Consider the following 16,480-nt stretch of genomic DNA (forward strand, 5'->3'; position numbering starts at 1 on the left):
GGGTAAATAAAAGGATGTTTTTTTTGCCACAAAATGTCAGCGGTATTTGTTGAACAGAAACAATTCCCATTACAATTCTAGTTCCGAGCAAAGAACGGGCGGCATGTTGGGGTCCACTTCAGTGTTTATTGTACAACCTGAGAATTACTGCATTTTCATCAGAAATACAACAGAAATGCAAACAGCTCCACAGCTTAGAGTGGCACAGTCTCTCCTCTCATCATTCACATTATCTCAGCGCACGTAATACCATGGCAACCACACAAATATACAGACTCAGTCAGTGAAATGGCACTTGTGAAATACTTATCAAAAAATATCCTTTTTCGTTATTATTTCAGCCTTACAACAGACGTGAAAATGTCAAAATTCTATTCTAATTATTTTTGGAACTCAGTAGCTGTACGTTTTTAAGTTGATGGACGCCTTGGTCTGTTTTCTGAGTGACATTCACTGAGGACATTAAAGACTCTGACACTATAAAGCTGGTGAATCTCTCACTGATGGCCACAGGGAGCCAATGAGGGCTAATTTAACACCGACACACTGTAATGTACAGACGCAGTCAAGTGAAAAGTGCATTACAGACACATTTTATGAAGCTAAATGTGCGTGAAATGCGTGGAAAAACCCCATAGTGGCAGCTGCTGTGCAATCAGTCACTCTGTGTGCTCAATGTGTGCGTTATTGCGGTGCTGCCAACTATTCTGTTACGTGTTGCATTATTTTTAGATTGTCTTTACCTCTCTCTTCACCTATAAGGTGCATTTGGCGAGACATTCCGTCCATTTTAATCATTAAAAGTAAAAAAAAGAGAAGGCCTGAGGTTAAGTGGTGCTGGTGTTGTCCACAGTTGCGAGCAGATTCAGAAGCGATGCCCTCTGGGAAGGAGTGATACTCTGGCTCATGTGGATGATGCAGTCCATGGTGACATCAGGGTTGGTTTGTACCAGGCTGGAGCGCAAGAAAACGTTCATCATCAATGATTTTTCTAAAGTAAGATCACTAATAAATGGTTTGTTGTGAATGTGCCAAGATGCAGACAACAGAGAGTGAGACTTTAAGCTTGGCCTCACCAAACTGAACGGGTGATTGGGAATTATTTCAGGTTGTTAGGACAGCAGAGGTGAGTCGCAACCACGTACCTGCGAATGTGTTTCAAGGCGTTTTCTCTCTTCAGGTACTTGATGTTCTCTCGTATGGCGGACTTGGCGCCGTCCTCCTTGGACAAATGCTTCTCAAGCCACTCCACCACCGATTGGTTGTTATCCCAGAGGTAAGCCTAAAGGGAGGGAAAAGCGCAGATTAAGTGCCAATCAATTGTTCCAAACAGAAGGTCAAAGAAGAAAAGGAGAAGGAAAAGCAATAAATGTTTGCACATTTGCATTTTCAAATGCAAAATAATAAATCCAGAATTGAAGATTTGGACGAGGAAAATTCTGTCTAAGTTTTCAAGTTACAACATGGATGAAAAGATAAAATACAGATTTGGTTGAGATAAACTAAACAAACTGGTGCCCCAGTTTCCGGGAACATATGCCGACGCATTTGCCCCCGAAGGTCTCACGGTACCTTGACAGTCCCTTCTGTCTCGACGAACCAGCGTCGCAGCATGGACTGCATGTGGCCGTCGCTGAGGTCCTTGTTGGCCTGCAGAATCTCACACTTCACCACCTGCTCCAGCAAAAGGCGACGGAGGCGCCAGTAGAAGAAGGTCCGCACGTTCTTCCAGTCCAAAATGTCCTGTCGAGTGGACGAAAGGCCGCAGCAGTTAGACATTTATTGAAGCATGAACTGCAATTGCAGTGACTGAGCTGGAAGAAGGGAGGGGTTCCTCACAGTGATGACGCCTTTCTCCTGCATCCTGCCCGGAGTGTCATGAAGCTCGACGAACTGCACTGCCACCTGGTGGTAGATGGGCATGAGAAACTCTTCCCTCGCTTTGAGCTTCGCCTCCAGCTCTCGGCACTGTTTGTCAGACAGCTGCGGAGACGCTGATGAAAACAAAAGACCTTTTTAGTCAAGCTGGAAAAAAAAAAAAATCGCACAAGGCTGAAAATACATGTGAATGTGTGAGTTGATGACTGAAGTTTTTACCGAGTTGTTCAGCCAGACCGGTGTAGACAGAGTCAAGTCTTCTCATGGTCTTGAGCAGATCTTTCCTCCTGTATTTGATCTCCACCGTGCCCTCAGCCTCCAGGACGCCACCTCTGGTCAGCAAAAGCACAACATCCAAAAGACGCACAGGCAGTTGTGATGATACAACTTTTTTGTGCAAATTCACAGCACAACTTTTGACAAACCAACTAAAACATTGTAATGTACCTGCTCTCCCTGTCTGCATAAAGCTCCATACACAGTGGGTTGATGGTGGGGTCTATCACTACCCATGATCCTCCTCTTAATTCAGCTTGTGGCGGGATGTAAACTAGCACTGGCTGACGGAAACCGCGCAGGGTGTCCACGATGAAGGCGCCGAACTTCAAAATCTGGTCATACATGTCTAAGAATAAGCAAAAAAAAAAAGAAAGAAGAAGAAAATTAATCTATTAGGAAATGGAAATGGAAACTGTCTGAAAAGTGAAGTGTTCTTTTTGCGTTACCCTTCATTCCACCGGAAAAGCCCCTCCAGTTGGCAAACACCATCAGAGGCAAGCGTTCACGGTTGAAGTCAGAAATGGCTTGAGCAGTTTTGAAGGCTGAATCTGGGAACCACACCTGGCCGGCCTGCTGCAGGACCTGAGGTCAGCGCGTGAAAAAGTTGAGGGCAGAGGTGAGACAGTGTGATATGATCGGCTCCGATCGCACACGCAAAAACACTCACTTTAGATTCAGAATCCAGGTTTGCTGGATCCGCCGGGATTGTTAACTCAACAGAGCGCGTTTCCACAGCAATGACGCCGAGGGGAATTCCTCCTAACCTGTAATTATGATTTTACATGCAATGATTTTACAAACACATCACTATATGACAATTTTTAGTTGTTTTGTGCTTTTTCTTTTTTCTTTTTTTTTTAATCTGGAAGTCTCACCGCGCTCTGCCAACAACCACAGTCTGAGCCCAAGACTCCATGATCTCCATGAAAGAGCCGTGGTCAAAGAATCCACTCTGCCAGGTGCCTCTCACCGCTAGCAGACAACAGAGTCAACTGCTCAGGCCCCACGTAGACCAAAATAAAAACATTTAGCTTTCAAATCTTTGTTCAATGCTCACTGGGGTGGGATCTTCCAGCCAGCATCCAGCGAGGGTCATACGGTGCTTTGGTTGGAATAAATTCAATCTCTCTGTCCACTGGGTCCGTCACCGACACAACAGGCACCGGCGACACGTTGTTCTGTTAGGAAAAGGACGATTAGCTCTCTGGAGTGTTGCTAAGCTACTTCAACAAACCACAAAAAAAATCAAACACGTTCACACAAACCTTTGGCATATAGGAGAGCCACTGCAGAATGGTGAAGACGCCCTCAAAGTCATCTGGCACGGTGGTGTGCGTGACTCCATTGTTGTGCATGATCTGGATCCCTCCCAGCTGGTTGTTTGAAGTGTAGACCTCTCTGCCCAACACCTGCACAACAAATAGCACCTCAGTCATCAAAGGTTTTGCAGCTCTCCACAAGATGAAATACACTAAATCAGGCTGCAGCACTTGAAAGGAGGTCCCATGCAACTGCAGCTCTGTTTGTTTGCTGGCTTTGTTTTTGAAAATATTTAAAGAGTCCAAAACCGTCAATCTGCCGACGGACCTACATTTTGACACTTCTTAACCACTGCTGTGAGCCTTAGCCAGCAACTGCATCACAGCTGAGGCAAGAGGGTGAGTAAGTGTCTTTTGTTGTACCAAACACAACAGAACATTCATCAAAAACAAGTTGTGTTCATCCTTTATTTCTTTAGTTGGTCTTTTGCTTGTATCAACACTCTGAAGCAGCAGCAAAACACACAATAGGGTAAACGTTGAGCTTTCCGAAGCCCTCCTTTTTCATCATTTTCATGTCAGGCTGCTCTACAAGACTAAATGTTGTGTGTTACCGACCTTGTTCAGGGCACCGGCCCCAGTCAAGATAATGTGAGAGTTTTCCACCTGGATAACCCGCTGCCCCAGACGAACAAGATACGCTCCAATTCCAATAGCTCGACAAGTCACCTGCAAGACCACAAAAGTAAATCAGAAGATGATTGCAGAAGGGTTGTGAATTCTTCATCCTCTCTAGGGCACAAGGTCCACATCTCTCACCATACTAATAGTTATAATCTCCTCATAGGCCTGAGATGATTCTCCGGCGATGGTGCCGGAACCTCGCAGATTCTCGACCCCGAGACCATCGTCCTTCCCGATGATGTCAGTGATGATGTATCTGGAACGGAGGTTGTCAGACAGTTTTTTAGTCGCCAATTTCCTGCAGCGCCCAAAGAAACTGACGGATGATTTCTCGTACCTGGACTCGCCACCTTCCTCCACGTGGTGACAGTGAACAGCGTTGGTGGCGCTGATGCATGTGTAGTCCTGCGGTGTCAGGTAAAGGTACTTGAAACCCTGAAAAGAAACAGGAAGATAAGCTATTTTCAAGGACTGTCAAAAAAAAAGTCAAAAGAGGGATAAACAATTTAGAAGAAAACTCCACCAAACGCTTGAAAGTGTATCATTTTAAACATCAGAGGTTCAATGGCAAAAGATGGGACTTGAATATGTTGCTTTAGACGTGACTACTACGACAATGTATGTTATGTTTGTTAGTTTTTGTTATAGAAGTTTTGTTTTATGTTTTGAAAATATAATAAACATATTAAAAGAAAAAAGAAAAAAAAAAGATTACAATGCAATTGGAAAAAGCAGCAAATTGAAGTGCACCTTGTAGGGGTCAGAGGGGTCGATCCAGGCCACCTGGAACATGTGTTTGATCTCTTCAGCGAGGCCGATTCGAGCGCCGCTATTGGCCGCGATGTAAATGCGGGGGATGCCCTCAGCCCGAGCCAACTCAGAGGCCTTGAGGAACAGCTCGTCCTCTTGAGGGCCGAAAGAGCCGATCATGTGCGTTATGTCATTGCAGATAACAATGATGTCTCTCCCCTCTGGGTACTCTGGAGTCTTCATTTTCATCCGGAACGCGACAATTCCCACCTAATGACGCATTGCGACAGCAGTTATCAGTTGCATATCAGCGCGGGGGGGAGAAAAACAAGCCTGGTTGACAGGGTGAAAAGTCGCCTTACGTTGTTGTCTCCAGGCAGGCGGTTCATCTGCACCAGTCGGCCCTGTGACTCCAGAACCAGCTCGGTGCACATCAGAACATCTTTGGGGTGTTTTTCCTCCAGGCCCCACAGCTTGAACAGTGCCTACGGGAAAGAAAAAAAAAAAACAGAGGCGTTCAGACATCTTCTGCAGCAGACAAAGAAGATGAGCTTATGACAATGAGCGGGCGCTACCTGTCTGAACATCTCGGGGAAATCGTAGACATAAGTGGTGCCCAAAGTTTGAGCCTGGAAGCGCTTGGCCTGCAGCAAGTCTTTAGTCACGTAAGGCGTGTTGATCAGCATGCCATGCAAAGGACCCTGTTTATCCCCGTAGGACTGGAACATGATCTGAAAAAAAGGACAAGTGCAGCAGAGGCTGCGTTCAGACTGCAGTCAAATCTGATTCAAATCAGATTCCTTCTCAAAAACCGATTGTTCAGACTACAAAAGAGCCATCCAGTTTCAATCTGGATGGGGCTAAAAATCTGATTTTGGCATGCAGTCTGAACAAGGCTACAGACTCACTTAATCACAACACAATGGCGACACATTGATGGTCCCTCGTGCACTGTTCCTCTTTTAATCTCCAGGAAGAAGGCAGCCTGTCCTCACCTGTCCTGAAATGGGATCGTTGACCTCCTTGTACAGGCTGATGTCCAAGTAATAGCCAGACTCATTGGTGAGAAAGAGGCGGACAGGAACGGCCTGCCCAGTCGGTGTCAGGCGAATATTGATTTTCAGCTCGGCCTGTAGGACCCTGAGTTTCCAAAGGCGACTGCCGTAGCGCATCACCATGGAGCGGACTGACTGCTCAATCTAAAGAGGGAAAGAGGGAGTTAAGTGAGGAGTAGTTAATATGGAGGCAAATGCGTTTTTTTGTTTGGGGGGGGAGGCTCAACACTGACTTTGGAAGGATCCATGATGACGGTCGGAACAAAGTTAAGGAAGATGTGGTTGCAGTCTGTGCGGACACTTGTGTTGCTGAAGGCCACCTCCAGTTCATCCATGGCCTCCAGGAGGAGTCGTTCTCCCTCATTTTGAAGGTATTCAAAGGAGGCTTCCTGGCGATTATTAAAGGAGGACATCTTGGTGAACTTTTTTTCATCAAACAACTGAAATTCTTTTTTTATTATGGAATCTGAAACCAGTTAACAACATACGGTCTCCCTTTTCTAAGAATCAAAACAAATGTATCTTCCAGGTGCTCTGCTAACCTTTGTAATGAGATCCGAGTGGCGGATAATGGCTCGCACGAAGAAACGGTAGTCTGTGACCTCGGCCCCCTCCTGCACCCGAGCGGCACCGAGATAAAGCTGCATCTTGTGGTTGGCGCAAGGAACGGCGGTCAGGTCAAAGTTCCTCATGCGGTTGAGCTCCAGCTGGAAGGCCAGAGCCGGCTCCAGATTGCGATAAATACGATCCTCCTGGAACTGAGGAGCGGCACAGATTGGAAGGGTTCAGAATGTCATCAACTCATTAGCTAACAGCATTCCTGAAAATCAGGTCCACAGGTCCCATCACGCTATCTATTTAGGCCTGAAGAGGAAAAAAACACCTACCCCATCTCTGGCTCTGAATGTGAAGAACTTGGGAAACTCTCTCTGTTGAAGGAAGAACACATCAGAAAATACTTGACAGATGATACTTATCAGATCTTCAACCGTGGTTTAAACGAAAATATGTAACACTGTAAAACTCTCCTTCTTCCAAACATTAAAAACATTTATATAAAAAAACAACATATTATAAATGGATGAAGTTTAGTTTGATAATTCATGTCAGTTACACTTTGACTGTCATTTAAAACAACATTTAAAAAAAGAGCATATATAAAATTGTAAAAAAAATAAATAAAATGTATACATTGAACAAAATGAAAAAGGTGTTTCTTCGTCGATCAGTTACCTTTTGAGCAATTAGAAAAGTTATTCTTCTGATACCATATTCAAAGAGGGCAGTTTTCTGTAAGGAGAAGGGAAAAATAGAACATGTTTAAGAATCAGTCATGTCAACAGAAGAACATGTGCATGTCTGCAGGAAACGTTTGATGGTGCAGACCTTCGACTGGGCAAAAGAAGTGAGGGCAGTGACCAAGACATCGTCATCCTCGGTGTCTGCCGTTTTAATGGACACGTTGATGATGTGGATTGGGTTGTCCTTTGTGTTCTGAGGGAACAAAAACTATGTCATTTAACTGCATAGGCACAAAAAGGGAAGAAAACATTTTTAGATACCTGCAACACTCACCTTGACGCACTCCTCCTCATAGAAACCAGAACAGGACTCTCCCATTGAAGAACCCTCCAGGAGAGGTTCTACAAAACTGGAGAGGACCTCGTCAAAATTCCTGCAACAAAAAAAATAAACAACACATTGCCAGGTGACAAATGGGCCAATCATAATGGCTAGAATAACAACAACAACAAAAACACAGCAAGATGAAACCGACCTCTTGAAGTCATCAAAACACTGAAAAGCCACCATGGCGCCCATGCGCTGGCAGGGTGGCGACAGAACTCCGTCCAGGAAGAGCTCGCTGCTCTGTCGCCTCATTTTTAACTGGCCTGAACTATTGACCGGTAGACAGGGAAACCTAGAGATGAGGCGCACAGACAGGAACACAAATGATGTGATTACTTGATTACTAGACTGCTGGAGATGCACACCGCAAAGGACACACATGAAAATATATTGCTACAGAGACCAATTAAAGCCAGTTTAAATGCTCTTGACTTTATAAAGCAACACATTTTAAATGTTTGGACCACCCTTGTATTCCGTAAAAAAAAAAAAAAATTACATTCAAATACCAAATTATAAGGGATTGTGAATTGACGTTTTTCAGTGCATTTGTTACCAATATCTGATTGAAAGTTGCAAATCAAGAATTGAGACGTGATGGTGAAGAATACAGGCTCCTGTTGTCCGGTTGATATAAATTGCAGGCATCAATTTCAAAATTGGTGGAATTATTTTTTTCTGGTGCAAACACGGCTCGAGCCTCTCCAAATGCAAACTGTTGCTTGGACGCGACTGTTTTCCGGTTTTCACAGGACAGAGAGGAGGACACAGCGCATTCAGCATGCATTGCTGTGAGAGAAACACACGGTCGGGTGGTCTGGCTTTGTGGGAGGAGCTTTACTCTACCTGTTCAGAGTAGGGCTGCTCCCTCTGAAAGCAGATGATGGACAGGTGAATAACAGTGGTGGACGATCAAAGTGTACCTCTGTCTCAAAAGCATTGTACACCAGCTGAAGCTTTCTCAGGTGAATGAGACAGACATTCAAATGTGGCTTTCACAGCTAGCTAGCTAGCTAGCTAGCTCGCAGGCAAGATGTTGCGTAGCCAGTGTGTAACAGTCAAATTGTCTTCATCATCGGTCCGGGCCGACATGATAAACGTGCCATCCGTCTGTGGAAAGTCACTCTTCACTTTTTGCGGCTCACGTGGCGGCGGCCTCTTACCTGTTTGGATGCGAAGACGGCAGCATGAACTGGAAATCGACGGCGCACGTCCCGTCCTGCATCTGGTGATGCTGGATGCTGTTCAGCTCGTAGGCGATGTAAGCTCGGCGCACATACACCTGATGGGAACATGGTGACCGGTGAGGAAATTTAAGTTCTTCCTATTTTATTGATTTATTTCTGCATGTCAACAGACTGGACGCACCTCCAAGGCTGCCATGCAGACAACTTGATTGGAGTGATAGAAGAAATTGGGGAGAACGTCGAAAATGGACGTTTCAGAGAGGATGAGTTTCTGCACCACACCAAAGGAGAAAAAAAATATACACACATTAAAGGGATTCTTCTGCTGTTTTAACAATGTCTGAATGGTATTTCGAGACTGAAGACTGACCTTCAGGTTCTCTGGACAAAACTGGTGGCCGTACGTGTCGATGGCGGACAGGAAGATGGACTCCACCTGGTTGTGCCTCAGCTCATATGAGGGTAAATGGGATGCAATCAAGATCTAGGGAGACAAATAATTTAAAGTTGTTTATTTGTACAAAATAAATGATTTCATAAATGAAGAGAAAAGTGAAATGAATGTTCATGATAAAAAAAAAAAAAGAATGTTGGTTTTGATATCACAAAAAGTGTTGTGCCAAAGGTAAAACATTGTTTGCACATTTATGTTGTGTCAGTGAATTAAAACCTTTTTTTTTTTTGGGGGGGGGGGGGGGGGGTGCATGAAAACTTTTCTTCCTCCAAGGTGGGGCGTGACAGAGAAAGTTTGAGAACCACTGCCCTAATGCCATGCAAGTCTATGGGGTCTAGAGGTCAACTTTGTCCTAGAGACATGGGGCCACTTGCAGGTTCATCGGGATCCCTCAAGACACAGCCACGTCAAATTTGGGGCTTCTAGCCCCACCCTCAAAGGTGGGGCGTGACAGAGAAAGTTTGAGAACCACTGCTTTAACTGCACAACAGATGGCAAACCATATTAATAGGAAATAATGTCGAAACTGGAGGTGGATGTTACCTGTCTGGCTCTTAACGCCACCTTCGAGTTCTCCATCTTGCTCAGCTGTGTGAGTTCATTCAGGATGGCCATGAGTTCGTCCGCTAAGGTCGGATCTCTCCCACACAGCTGGTCCTAAAAAACAAAAACAAAAAAAAAACATCAGACTCCACAGAATTGTACCATGTGTTCATAGATAGCAGCACCGAGGGAACTAACTGGAGTCCTTACTATGAGCATAGTGACCAAGATGTTCTTCTTGAAAACCTGGGCGTGGGAGAAGATGTACTCCAGCACGGGGCTCATGTCAGGTTTGTGCTGCTCCCTCAGGTTGATGACACATTTGTCGTAGTGAGCTGTTTATATTAGGCACAGCTCTGTTAGTGACAGCGAACGAAACCAGAGTCTCATATTATACACAGTTCCTACAAGGAGTGCGGTGCGTTGACGTCACCTTGTTGAAACTGTGTCTCTACTTGCAGGTATCTCTTCAGCAGGTCGAGAACCACCGATTTCATATAACCCCGGATGCCACTGCGGTACCTGCGGTGTTCCACGTTACAAGACGTGTGAAATAACACAATGTCTGCTTAATAATATGTGTGTTACGTATACCTGCTGCGCGTGCGATAAAGACCAACCTTTGTACGAGCTGAACTATACTCTGGGTGTTCATGAAGAACACCTCCCGGTCAGCCTTCCTCTGCAGGGTGGCTGCATGGCTGTCCAGTACGTTTGCAATCTGACAGTAAACCCATAAAACACTGACATGTATCATGCATGCCATTGTGAAACCACAGAAGCTGCAGGTTGCATAATTTACAAATGAAGCGTATTTATATCCAACAGTCTGCGGACTGACAATTCAAATGAAGCGAACCAGCAGAAAATCAGTTGAATTCACTTGATAAATACGGGATGAGGCTACTTTATATTTAGATCATTTGGATGGGCAGCGCTCACCCTCTGGCTGGGGAACTGGCAGAGGACGGAGGTGATGTTGCTGGCGTACTGGGCCATGACTTTCCGGATATCTTTCTCCACACTGTGAGGAATGCGGCCCGCCACGCTCGTCATGATCTCTTGGAGCTCCAGCAGCGGCAGAGAAGGGTCCCTCAAAGTCTTCATCAGGGTGTCCACCCACTTTTTGAGCTGCAACCCGGGACAAGCAACCCTCTAGTGAGCGAGCTCAACGTACTGTATGGACGCTTTATTTCGCACTGAGTGGCCTAATGCCTGCAGGGCACCTTTCTGCTGAAGTACGGCTCCTCCAGGCAGTATCCATCCATGACGTTCAGCAGGTTCTCCAGCACGCTGTGAAACACCTGGTGCAGTTTTTCCCCGACGATGGGCAGCGGCTGCTGCGGTGGCAGTGTGGCTGTGTTGAGTTCCACCTAAGACAACAGAATGAACGTGACCAGATGACCAGAACAAACTTTACAACAGCGGCTGCAATGATATCTTGTCTGAAACATGGAACATCAAAGACAAAAAAAACTTCTGACTATACTACTGGCAGCCAGTGAGAAATGTGTCACGAGGAAACGGTTGAAAGTAGAAGCACCCACCATTGATGATTGGATTGACATTGTATACAAAATATATGTTATGGAGAAGACATTTCATTCTCTCAAAGTTGAAAAAGAAAAGTTCTATAGGATCTGGTCCAAATGGACTGAGTACGTTAAACCAATTAGATCTGATTTCATATCAATGTCCTTGTGTCTTGAACCTGTCCTCCTCTCTTGTGATACTTGGATGCTGCTGTGTACAGAGGTGATGCGAGATGATGCGTCTACGCACCCTGTGTATACTGCTGGGATCGTCCAACTCCATATGTGCGACCACGCAGCCGGGCTCCAGGACCGCTCCGGGCCTCTTGATGAAGTGGATGCAACCAGACTGCAGCACGGTCAGCGTCATCACCATCTTCATCACCTGAACCCAGACAGACAGACAACTGAGGCCGACTGCAGTGTCAGGACATTCAAACGGCACCTCAAACTCTGCCACCCTCACCTCGATCTCAGCGTACGTCTCGCCTGCGCAAACGTGACCTCCGTCCTCGACAAGGTACTGCAGGAGCTTACCAGCAGAGGGCGACCTGAGCATGGTGGGATCTTTCTCCTTCTCGAAAACGCAGGTCTTGTTGCCGACGGTGATGCGGTAGCTGAGGAAATTTGGAGTTACGGAGAAAAGGTTCATCTCCACGGAGCAGCGTGAACTTTGACATTTTGGACTCCACTGGACTCACCTGTCCACCTCCTCCTTCATGTAGGTGGTGTGGCTGCTGCCGTCGTACGACAGCAGGAGGCCGCCGTCGCTCAGCCTGTGAACGTCTATCTCGATGTTGGAGCCGTTCATTAGGATCACATAGGTTGTTGGAGACTGGCGAGCCACCTGCAGACCCACAGTGATGTTACTTCACTGAATATACGCTAATCTATGTCAAACGTGCTGTGATATGGATACGGCAGATACCTTGAGGCAGTACTTGACTCCTTCATATATCAGTTCCACACTGACAGAATTCAGGAGGCTGGCTGCAGGCAGTACTTGGCCTCTATGGATGCAGCAGAGTTAGTTCATTAGGAACGCAAAGCAAACCAGTCTTGAGGTGGAAAAGCAAAAAAAAAAAAAGGTATCTGACCTTTCCAGAGAATGCAGGAAGTCGGACATACTCTTCATAAAGCTTGTGTCAGCGACATGCAGCGCCCCGCACACGATACCCAGCATGGTGTCCGGTCTCTCCGCCTGCAGGAGGAGCAAGGTGCCCGATGAAACTCTGCAGTCGTTCAGCGGTCGAGAGGCCGTCGAGAGCAGCTGTGCTCTCCTACCTGAACTTTCTCAGCGATGAGGTGATCCAGCCAGCCGGTGTCGATGTCATTGTTCCTGAAGCTTTCCGTCTCCAGCAGCTTGATGAGATACTCAACGGTGGTCCTGAAGTCGCCTCTGATGGACAGCTCCTTCATGGCCACCACCATGTTCCTGAATCACCGTGAAAGCACAGCCGGTCAGTGAACGTTCAAAGCATCTTTACCAGAGCGTTTTCTGCCTTGAGGAAAATACAAAGAGTTCAAATATGTTGATGGTAATAGCGGCAGGAACCTGTGTTCCACACTGGTGTTGTGTTGCTGCTGCTGGATTAGTTAATAAAGTTGTGATGCGAAAACAAAGCCAGCCTTACGAGATGGCTTCCTCTCGGTTCTCGCCCCAGGAGAAACAATGTCCAAACTGAGAGTCTGCAAATTCGTGCAGGCCTCCTGTCGCGCCGACGCTGAAATAACCCCAAACGTTTTTACTGCTGCGGAAGTTGAGCTCCTGCACTGTGCCAGAACTGGGTTTGAAGCCCTGCGAATGAGGACAACAAGCCATTTAAGACACTCTGCAGGTCGGCGGTTGTGACGGTGGACGGTTTTGCTGACGAAGCTGAGCTCTACCTCATCAGGGTTCTCGCTGGTGATGCGGGCGGCGATCACGTGACCCCTCGGGCTCGGCATGCACTCGAGATTCTCAAAGTTAATGAAGTTGTCGCCCCATGGAGTTTCTCCATAAAGCATCCGGATGTCTTTAATTCTGTACAGGGGGATGCCCATTGCAATCTGGAAGGAAAGAAAAAAAAGACTGTCAGAGTTCTGTTTCTCTCTAACTGTGGTATAATTCCACATGGTGGCGCCCACTGGTGGAGGTTCACCTGAAGCTGGGCGGCAGGTAGGTTCACATCTCCAATCATCTCCGTGCAGGGATGCTCCACCTGCAGACGAGGATTCAGCTCCAGGAAGTGAAAACTTCCGTCTTCGGAGAAGAGATACTCCACGGTCCCGGCGCTCACGTAGCCAACCATCTTGGCGAGACGTACGGCGTGCTGGGCAACACAAATTGGAACAACACAAAATCTCAACATTCAGCTGCAAAATCACGGCCGTGCATTGCTGCCACCCTAAAAAAAAATAAAACAGAGCCCAGGATCACATTTTAATGTGAAACACTCAGGTTTTTCCATGATCATTTTCACATTTTATTTTTTTTCTAGAGTGGCAGCAATGCACTTGTGCGCAAAATAAATCAGATTCAAGTGCAGTGAGACAGCAGCGGATCCTGACCCGCTCCATTTGTTCGAAAGTGGTGGTGGCGGCGATGGTGGCAGGAGCCTCCTCTATGATCTTCTGGTGCCTCCTCTGAACGGAACAGTCTCGTCCGAAGAGAGAGATGGCGTTTCCGTATTCATCGGCGAGAATCTGAACCTCAAGGTGCCTCGCATGCTGAGCCAACTGCATGATGAAGATGGGCGAGCCGGGGACCTCGGTTTGCACCTGCGCTCCCAACAACAGCAACAAAATAAAACAGGTTACCCTTCAGAATTTCATTATTTCAGAGCAGTTTGGCTGGAGCACTAGGCTGTCATGTGATACAGACCTGTCTAAAGAAACCTGGAAAGTCTTCGGCGCTTTCGACTTTACGGATTCCCTTCCCACCTCCTCCCTCAGAGGCCTTGATGACGACTGGATAGCCAATTTTCTCGGCCCACTGCAAAGCAAAACGACACTGAGCACACAAGGACTCACCATGGAACCAAACATTTCTTTTTTTTTTTCTGATTTGCTTACTGCCAGCCCGTCGTCTACATCCTGCACGCATCCCTGGGTGTAGATCTCTGAGGGAACACTGATTATATTGCCCTGCTTTTCATCGTCTTCGGCCCAGTGCACTTTGAGACCTGCAGCACCAGAAAACATCGAACTTTCACACAAACTGTGGTCTCAAGATGCAGGTACATAAATATCAACTTTAAAAAAAGAAAGTTCTTCAAAGAATTGTTGGTGGTTTTACACATGATGTGAAATAATATAAAGAAGGGGGTAAAGAGTGACCTGATCCGCTCCATGGGAGCGTGGGAATGTCAGCGGTCTGAGCCACAATGGATGAAGCCACTTTGTCTCCGAGAGCCCACATGGCCTTACTGGACGGCCCTGAGAGAGAACAGCTCGGTGGTAAAGAGAAATGTCCTAAAAAATGATTTTATTATTTTGAATGCACGTCTTTGAGGTGTATTTTACCTAGAAACGATATCCCGGATTTATCCAGAAGTTCAGGGAGTTTGGGATTTTCGGAGGCATGACCCCATCCAGCCCACACGGCCTGAAGATACAGAAACAGAGACGTCATGAGTTTTTCTTGTCTTTTTTTCGTTTCTTTAAAACAAAATGAATAGCAATAAGTTGAGATGGATGGTTTGTAGCACCTGAACTGGAATCCTTTTTGCAATGTCCACTATCAGCTCTACGTTGGCGTAGTTGTTATTGTTGGACCCACCAGGCACAGGGACATAGTGGTCTGCCATTTTTATGTATTCTGTATAGTTGGAAAAAGGGGAACTTGTTAAACTTTAAGAAGGATAAACTTTCAGGAGATCATTTCCAATGCACTTCAAAACAGCTGACTGTTGGACTGCCATCCTGATAACTTCTCCTTGATAACAGCCAGGTCGTTAAGAAAAAAAGACAGAGAAATATGCATTGAGCTTATAATGACCTGCATTCGCCTTCAAGTCTTCGGGGGTTACCATGACCACGAAACGGATCGTCCTTTCGTTGCGGAACATCTCGTAGGCCCAGCGACGGATGGAGCGCATACACTTGACCGCTGCTATGCCATTATTGGCTATTAACACCTGCCGCAGGAGAAAGGGTCTGAGAAACGCTGCGGTGGCATGAGGACCGGGAAAAGTCAGACCTGAAGGCCGGAATGTCACTCTTACTTTCTCAATGGTGCGGTTTCCCCCAAACCGGGTGATGAACTCGGCCGGCGAGGCCACGGTGAAGTCCCTCTGAAGATCCATCTTTCGGTGCTCGCGTCCTTTTTTTACCAGGTGAAGACCAGACATGCTAGGCCTGACGAGGACACAACGCAGCAAAACACAACAGTTGTTATCTGCGCTGCGCACTGGCAGCCGCGTAAACTACGCAAAAAAACACATGTGGTCGCAAGTGCATATTCTCCTCAAAAACGTCACGGCCCGGCAACCGCGACGGACTCTGGTGGTTCTCTCGAGGCATCGGTGACAAGTGGCTATTCGCAAGACAGCTATTCAAAGAAAGCGAAGGCTGTACCAACATTGGCAACAGGGAGAGCGTAACTGCTGTCATAAATTAAATCAAAGTCAAAGTTCAGTCTCATTCCTCCGCAGACGAGAAGAGCTGGCGGACCAACCCTCCAATTTCTGATTTTACCTGCAGCGCTGGATGAAATCCCTGCTCGTCACAGAAAACTCTTCTCAAAGAAGAGCTACTTCAATCTTCACACTGTGCATTCAACTCAAAAGTGACTTTTAACATGTCTTCAGCATATCTGGACAGGGCTTTTAAACAGATTACGGCCAAAGACAATCAGTCAGCATCTTACTTCAGTGGAGCTAAAAGTGAAATTGAATTGAGATGTTTAAAAATATAATAGTATGTAAACAGCATTGCAAATGCCATTGAGTTTAATTGGAGATTATATCTGAGTCACAAGGATAATGTGTGCCCTTTAAATCAATAACATTGTCAACAAGCATTGAAATGATCCACAGCGCAACCTAAATTTAAACTTCGTAACATCACACGTGAGGAAAAGCTGAAACACTCACAAAAGAAGTTAAATTACCCTTTAAAGTTTTATCAATTTACACTTTGACAAATACTTTTTTGCAGGAAGTTAATTTCTAATCCTTAGGTTGGAAAACTGAACTTTACTGACATGCTCGTTTTGCAGTAATTCATGATCTGTGCTAAACCAATATTA

General features: G+C 46.1%; 1 protein-coding gene across 2 annotated transcripts in view; it reads right to left on the minus strand.

Annotated features, from left to right (window-relative positions):
• Window positions 1-106: 106 nt before the first annotated feature.
• The window catches only part of acacb (acetyl-CoA carboxylase beta), a 21,103-nt gene continuing 4,729 nt past the window's right edge, over window positions 107-16,480 (minus strand). Inside the window, exons 3-54 of one of the 2 annotated variants that reach the window (XM_076019547.1) lie at window positions 15,456-15,588; window positions 15,230-15,368; window positions 14,940-15,049; window positions 14,755-14,836; window positions 14,569-14,667; window positions 14,305-14,414; window positions 14,114-14,224; window positions 13,801-14,010; window positions 13,392-13,562; window positions 13,138-13,299; window positions 12,885-13,048; window positions 12,535-12,685; window positions 12,348-12,451; window positions 12,179-12,260; window positions 11,952-12,097; window positions 11,717-11,867; window positions 11,501-11,635; window positions 10,945-11,091; window positions 10,661-10,849; window positions 10,339-10,439; window positions 10,152-10,240; window positions 9,929-10,053; window positions 9,719-9,832; window positions 9,092-9,205; window positions 8,903-8,992; window positions 8,698-8,816; window positions 8,381-8,404; window positions 7,683-7,826; window positions 7,481-7,580; window positions 7,292-7,399; window positions 7,139-7,195; window positions 6,793-6,834; window positions 6,448-6,663; window positions 6,139-6,294; window positions 5,846-6,049; window positions 5,426-5,581; window positions 5,213-5,335; window positions 4,851-5,120; window positions 4,438-4,535; window positions 4,236-4,356; window positions 4,035-4,145; window positions 3,423-3,566; window positions 3,215-3,335; window positions 3,033-3,129; window positions 2,825-2,921; window positions 2,604-2,739; window positions 2,326-2,503; window positions 2,098-2,210; window positions 1,840-1,994; window positions 1,573-1,743; window positions 1,146-1,282; window positions 107-954 (exon numbers count right to left, since the gene is read on the minus strand). In XM_076019547.1, the coding sequence (XP_075875662.1) occupies window positions 828-954; window positions 1,146-1,282; window positions 1,573-1,743; window positions 1,840-1,994; window positions 2,098-2,210; window positions 2,326-2,503; window positions 2,604-2,739; window positions 2,825-2,921; window positions 3,033-3,129; window positions 3,215-3,335; window positions 3,423-3,566; window positions 4,035-4,145; window positions 4,236-4,356; window positions 4,438-4,535; window positions 4,851-5,120; window positions 5,213-5,335; window positions 5,426-5,581; window positions 5,846-6,049; window positions 6,139-6,294; window positions 6,448-6,663; window positions 6,793-6,834; window positions 7,139-7,195; window positions 7,292-7,399; window positions 7,481-7,580; window positions 7,683-7,826; window positions 8,381-8,404; window positions 8,698-8,816; window positions 8,903-8,992; window positions 9,092-9,205; window positions 9,719-9,832; window positions 9,929-10,053; window positions 10,152-10,240; window positions 10,339-10,439; window positions 10,661-10,849; window positions 10,945-11,091; window positions 11,501-11,635; window positions 11,717-11,867; window positions 11,952-12,097; window positions 12,179-12,260; window positions 12,348-12,451; window positions 12,535-12,685; window positions 12,885-13,048; window positions 13,138-13,299; window positions 13,392-13,562; window positions 13,801-14,010; window positions 14,114-14,224; window positions 14,305-14,414; window positions 14,569-14,667; window positions 14,755-14,836; window positions 14,940-15,049; window positions 15,230-15,368; window positions 15,456-15,588 (6,754 nt within the window). In that variant the 3' untranslated portion in view covers window positions 107-827. The remainder of the gene's footprint in view (window positions 955-1,145; window positions 1,283-1,572; window positions 1,744-1,839; window positions 1,995-2,097; window positions 2,211-2,325; window positions 2,504-2,603; window positions 2,740-2,824; window positions 2,922-3,032; window positions 3,130-3,214; window positions 3,336-3,422; window positions 3,567-4,034; window positions 4,146-4,235; window positions 4,357-4,437; window positions 4,536-4,850; window positions 5,121-5,212; window positions 5,336-5,425; window positions 5,582-5,845; window positions 6,050-6,138; window positions 6,295-6,447; window positions 6,664-6,792; window positions 6,835-7,138; window positions 7,196-7,291; window positions 7,400-7,480; window positions 7,581-7,682; window positions 7,827-8,380; window positions 8,405-8,697; window positions 8,817-8,902; window positions 8,993-9,091; window positions 9,206-9,718; window positions 9,833-9,928; window positions 10,054-10,151; window positions 10,241-10,338; window positions 10,440-10,660; window positions 10,850-10,944; window positions 11,092-11,500; window positions 11,636-11,716; window positions 11,868-11,951; window positions 12,098-12,178; window positions 12,261-12,347; window positions 12,452-12,534; window positions 12,686-12,884; window positions 13,049-13,137; window positions 13,300-13,391; window positions 13,563-13,800; window positions 14,011-14,113; window positions 14,225-14,304; window positions 14,415-14,568; window positions 14,668-14,754; window positions 14,837-14,939; window positions 15,050-15,229; window positions 15,369-15,455; window positions 15,589-16,480) is intronic. The other variant, XM_076019548.1, reaches the window with a different exon arrangement.

Source organism: Nelusetta ayraudi, unplaced genomic scaffold, assembly GCF_046127955.1.
Source record: "Nelusetta ayraudi isolate G7.1 ecotype Tasmania unplaced genomic scaffold, CSIRO-AGI_Nayr_v1 ptg000010l, whole genome shotgun sequence".
Classification (NCBI taxonomy): Eukaryota; Metazoa; Chordata; class Actinopteri; order Tetraodontiformes; family Monacanthidae; genus Nelusetta; species Nelusetta ayraudi.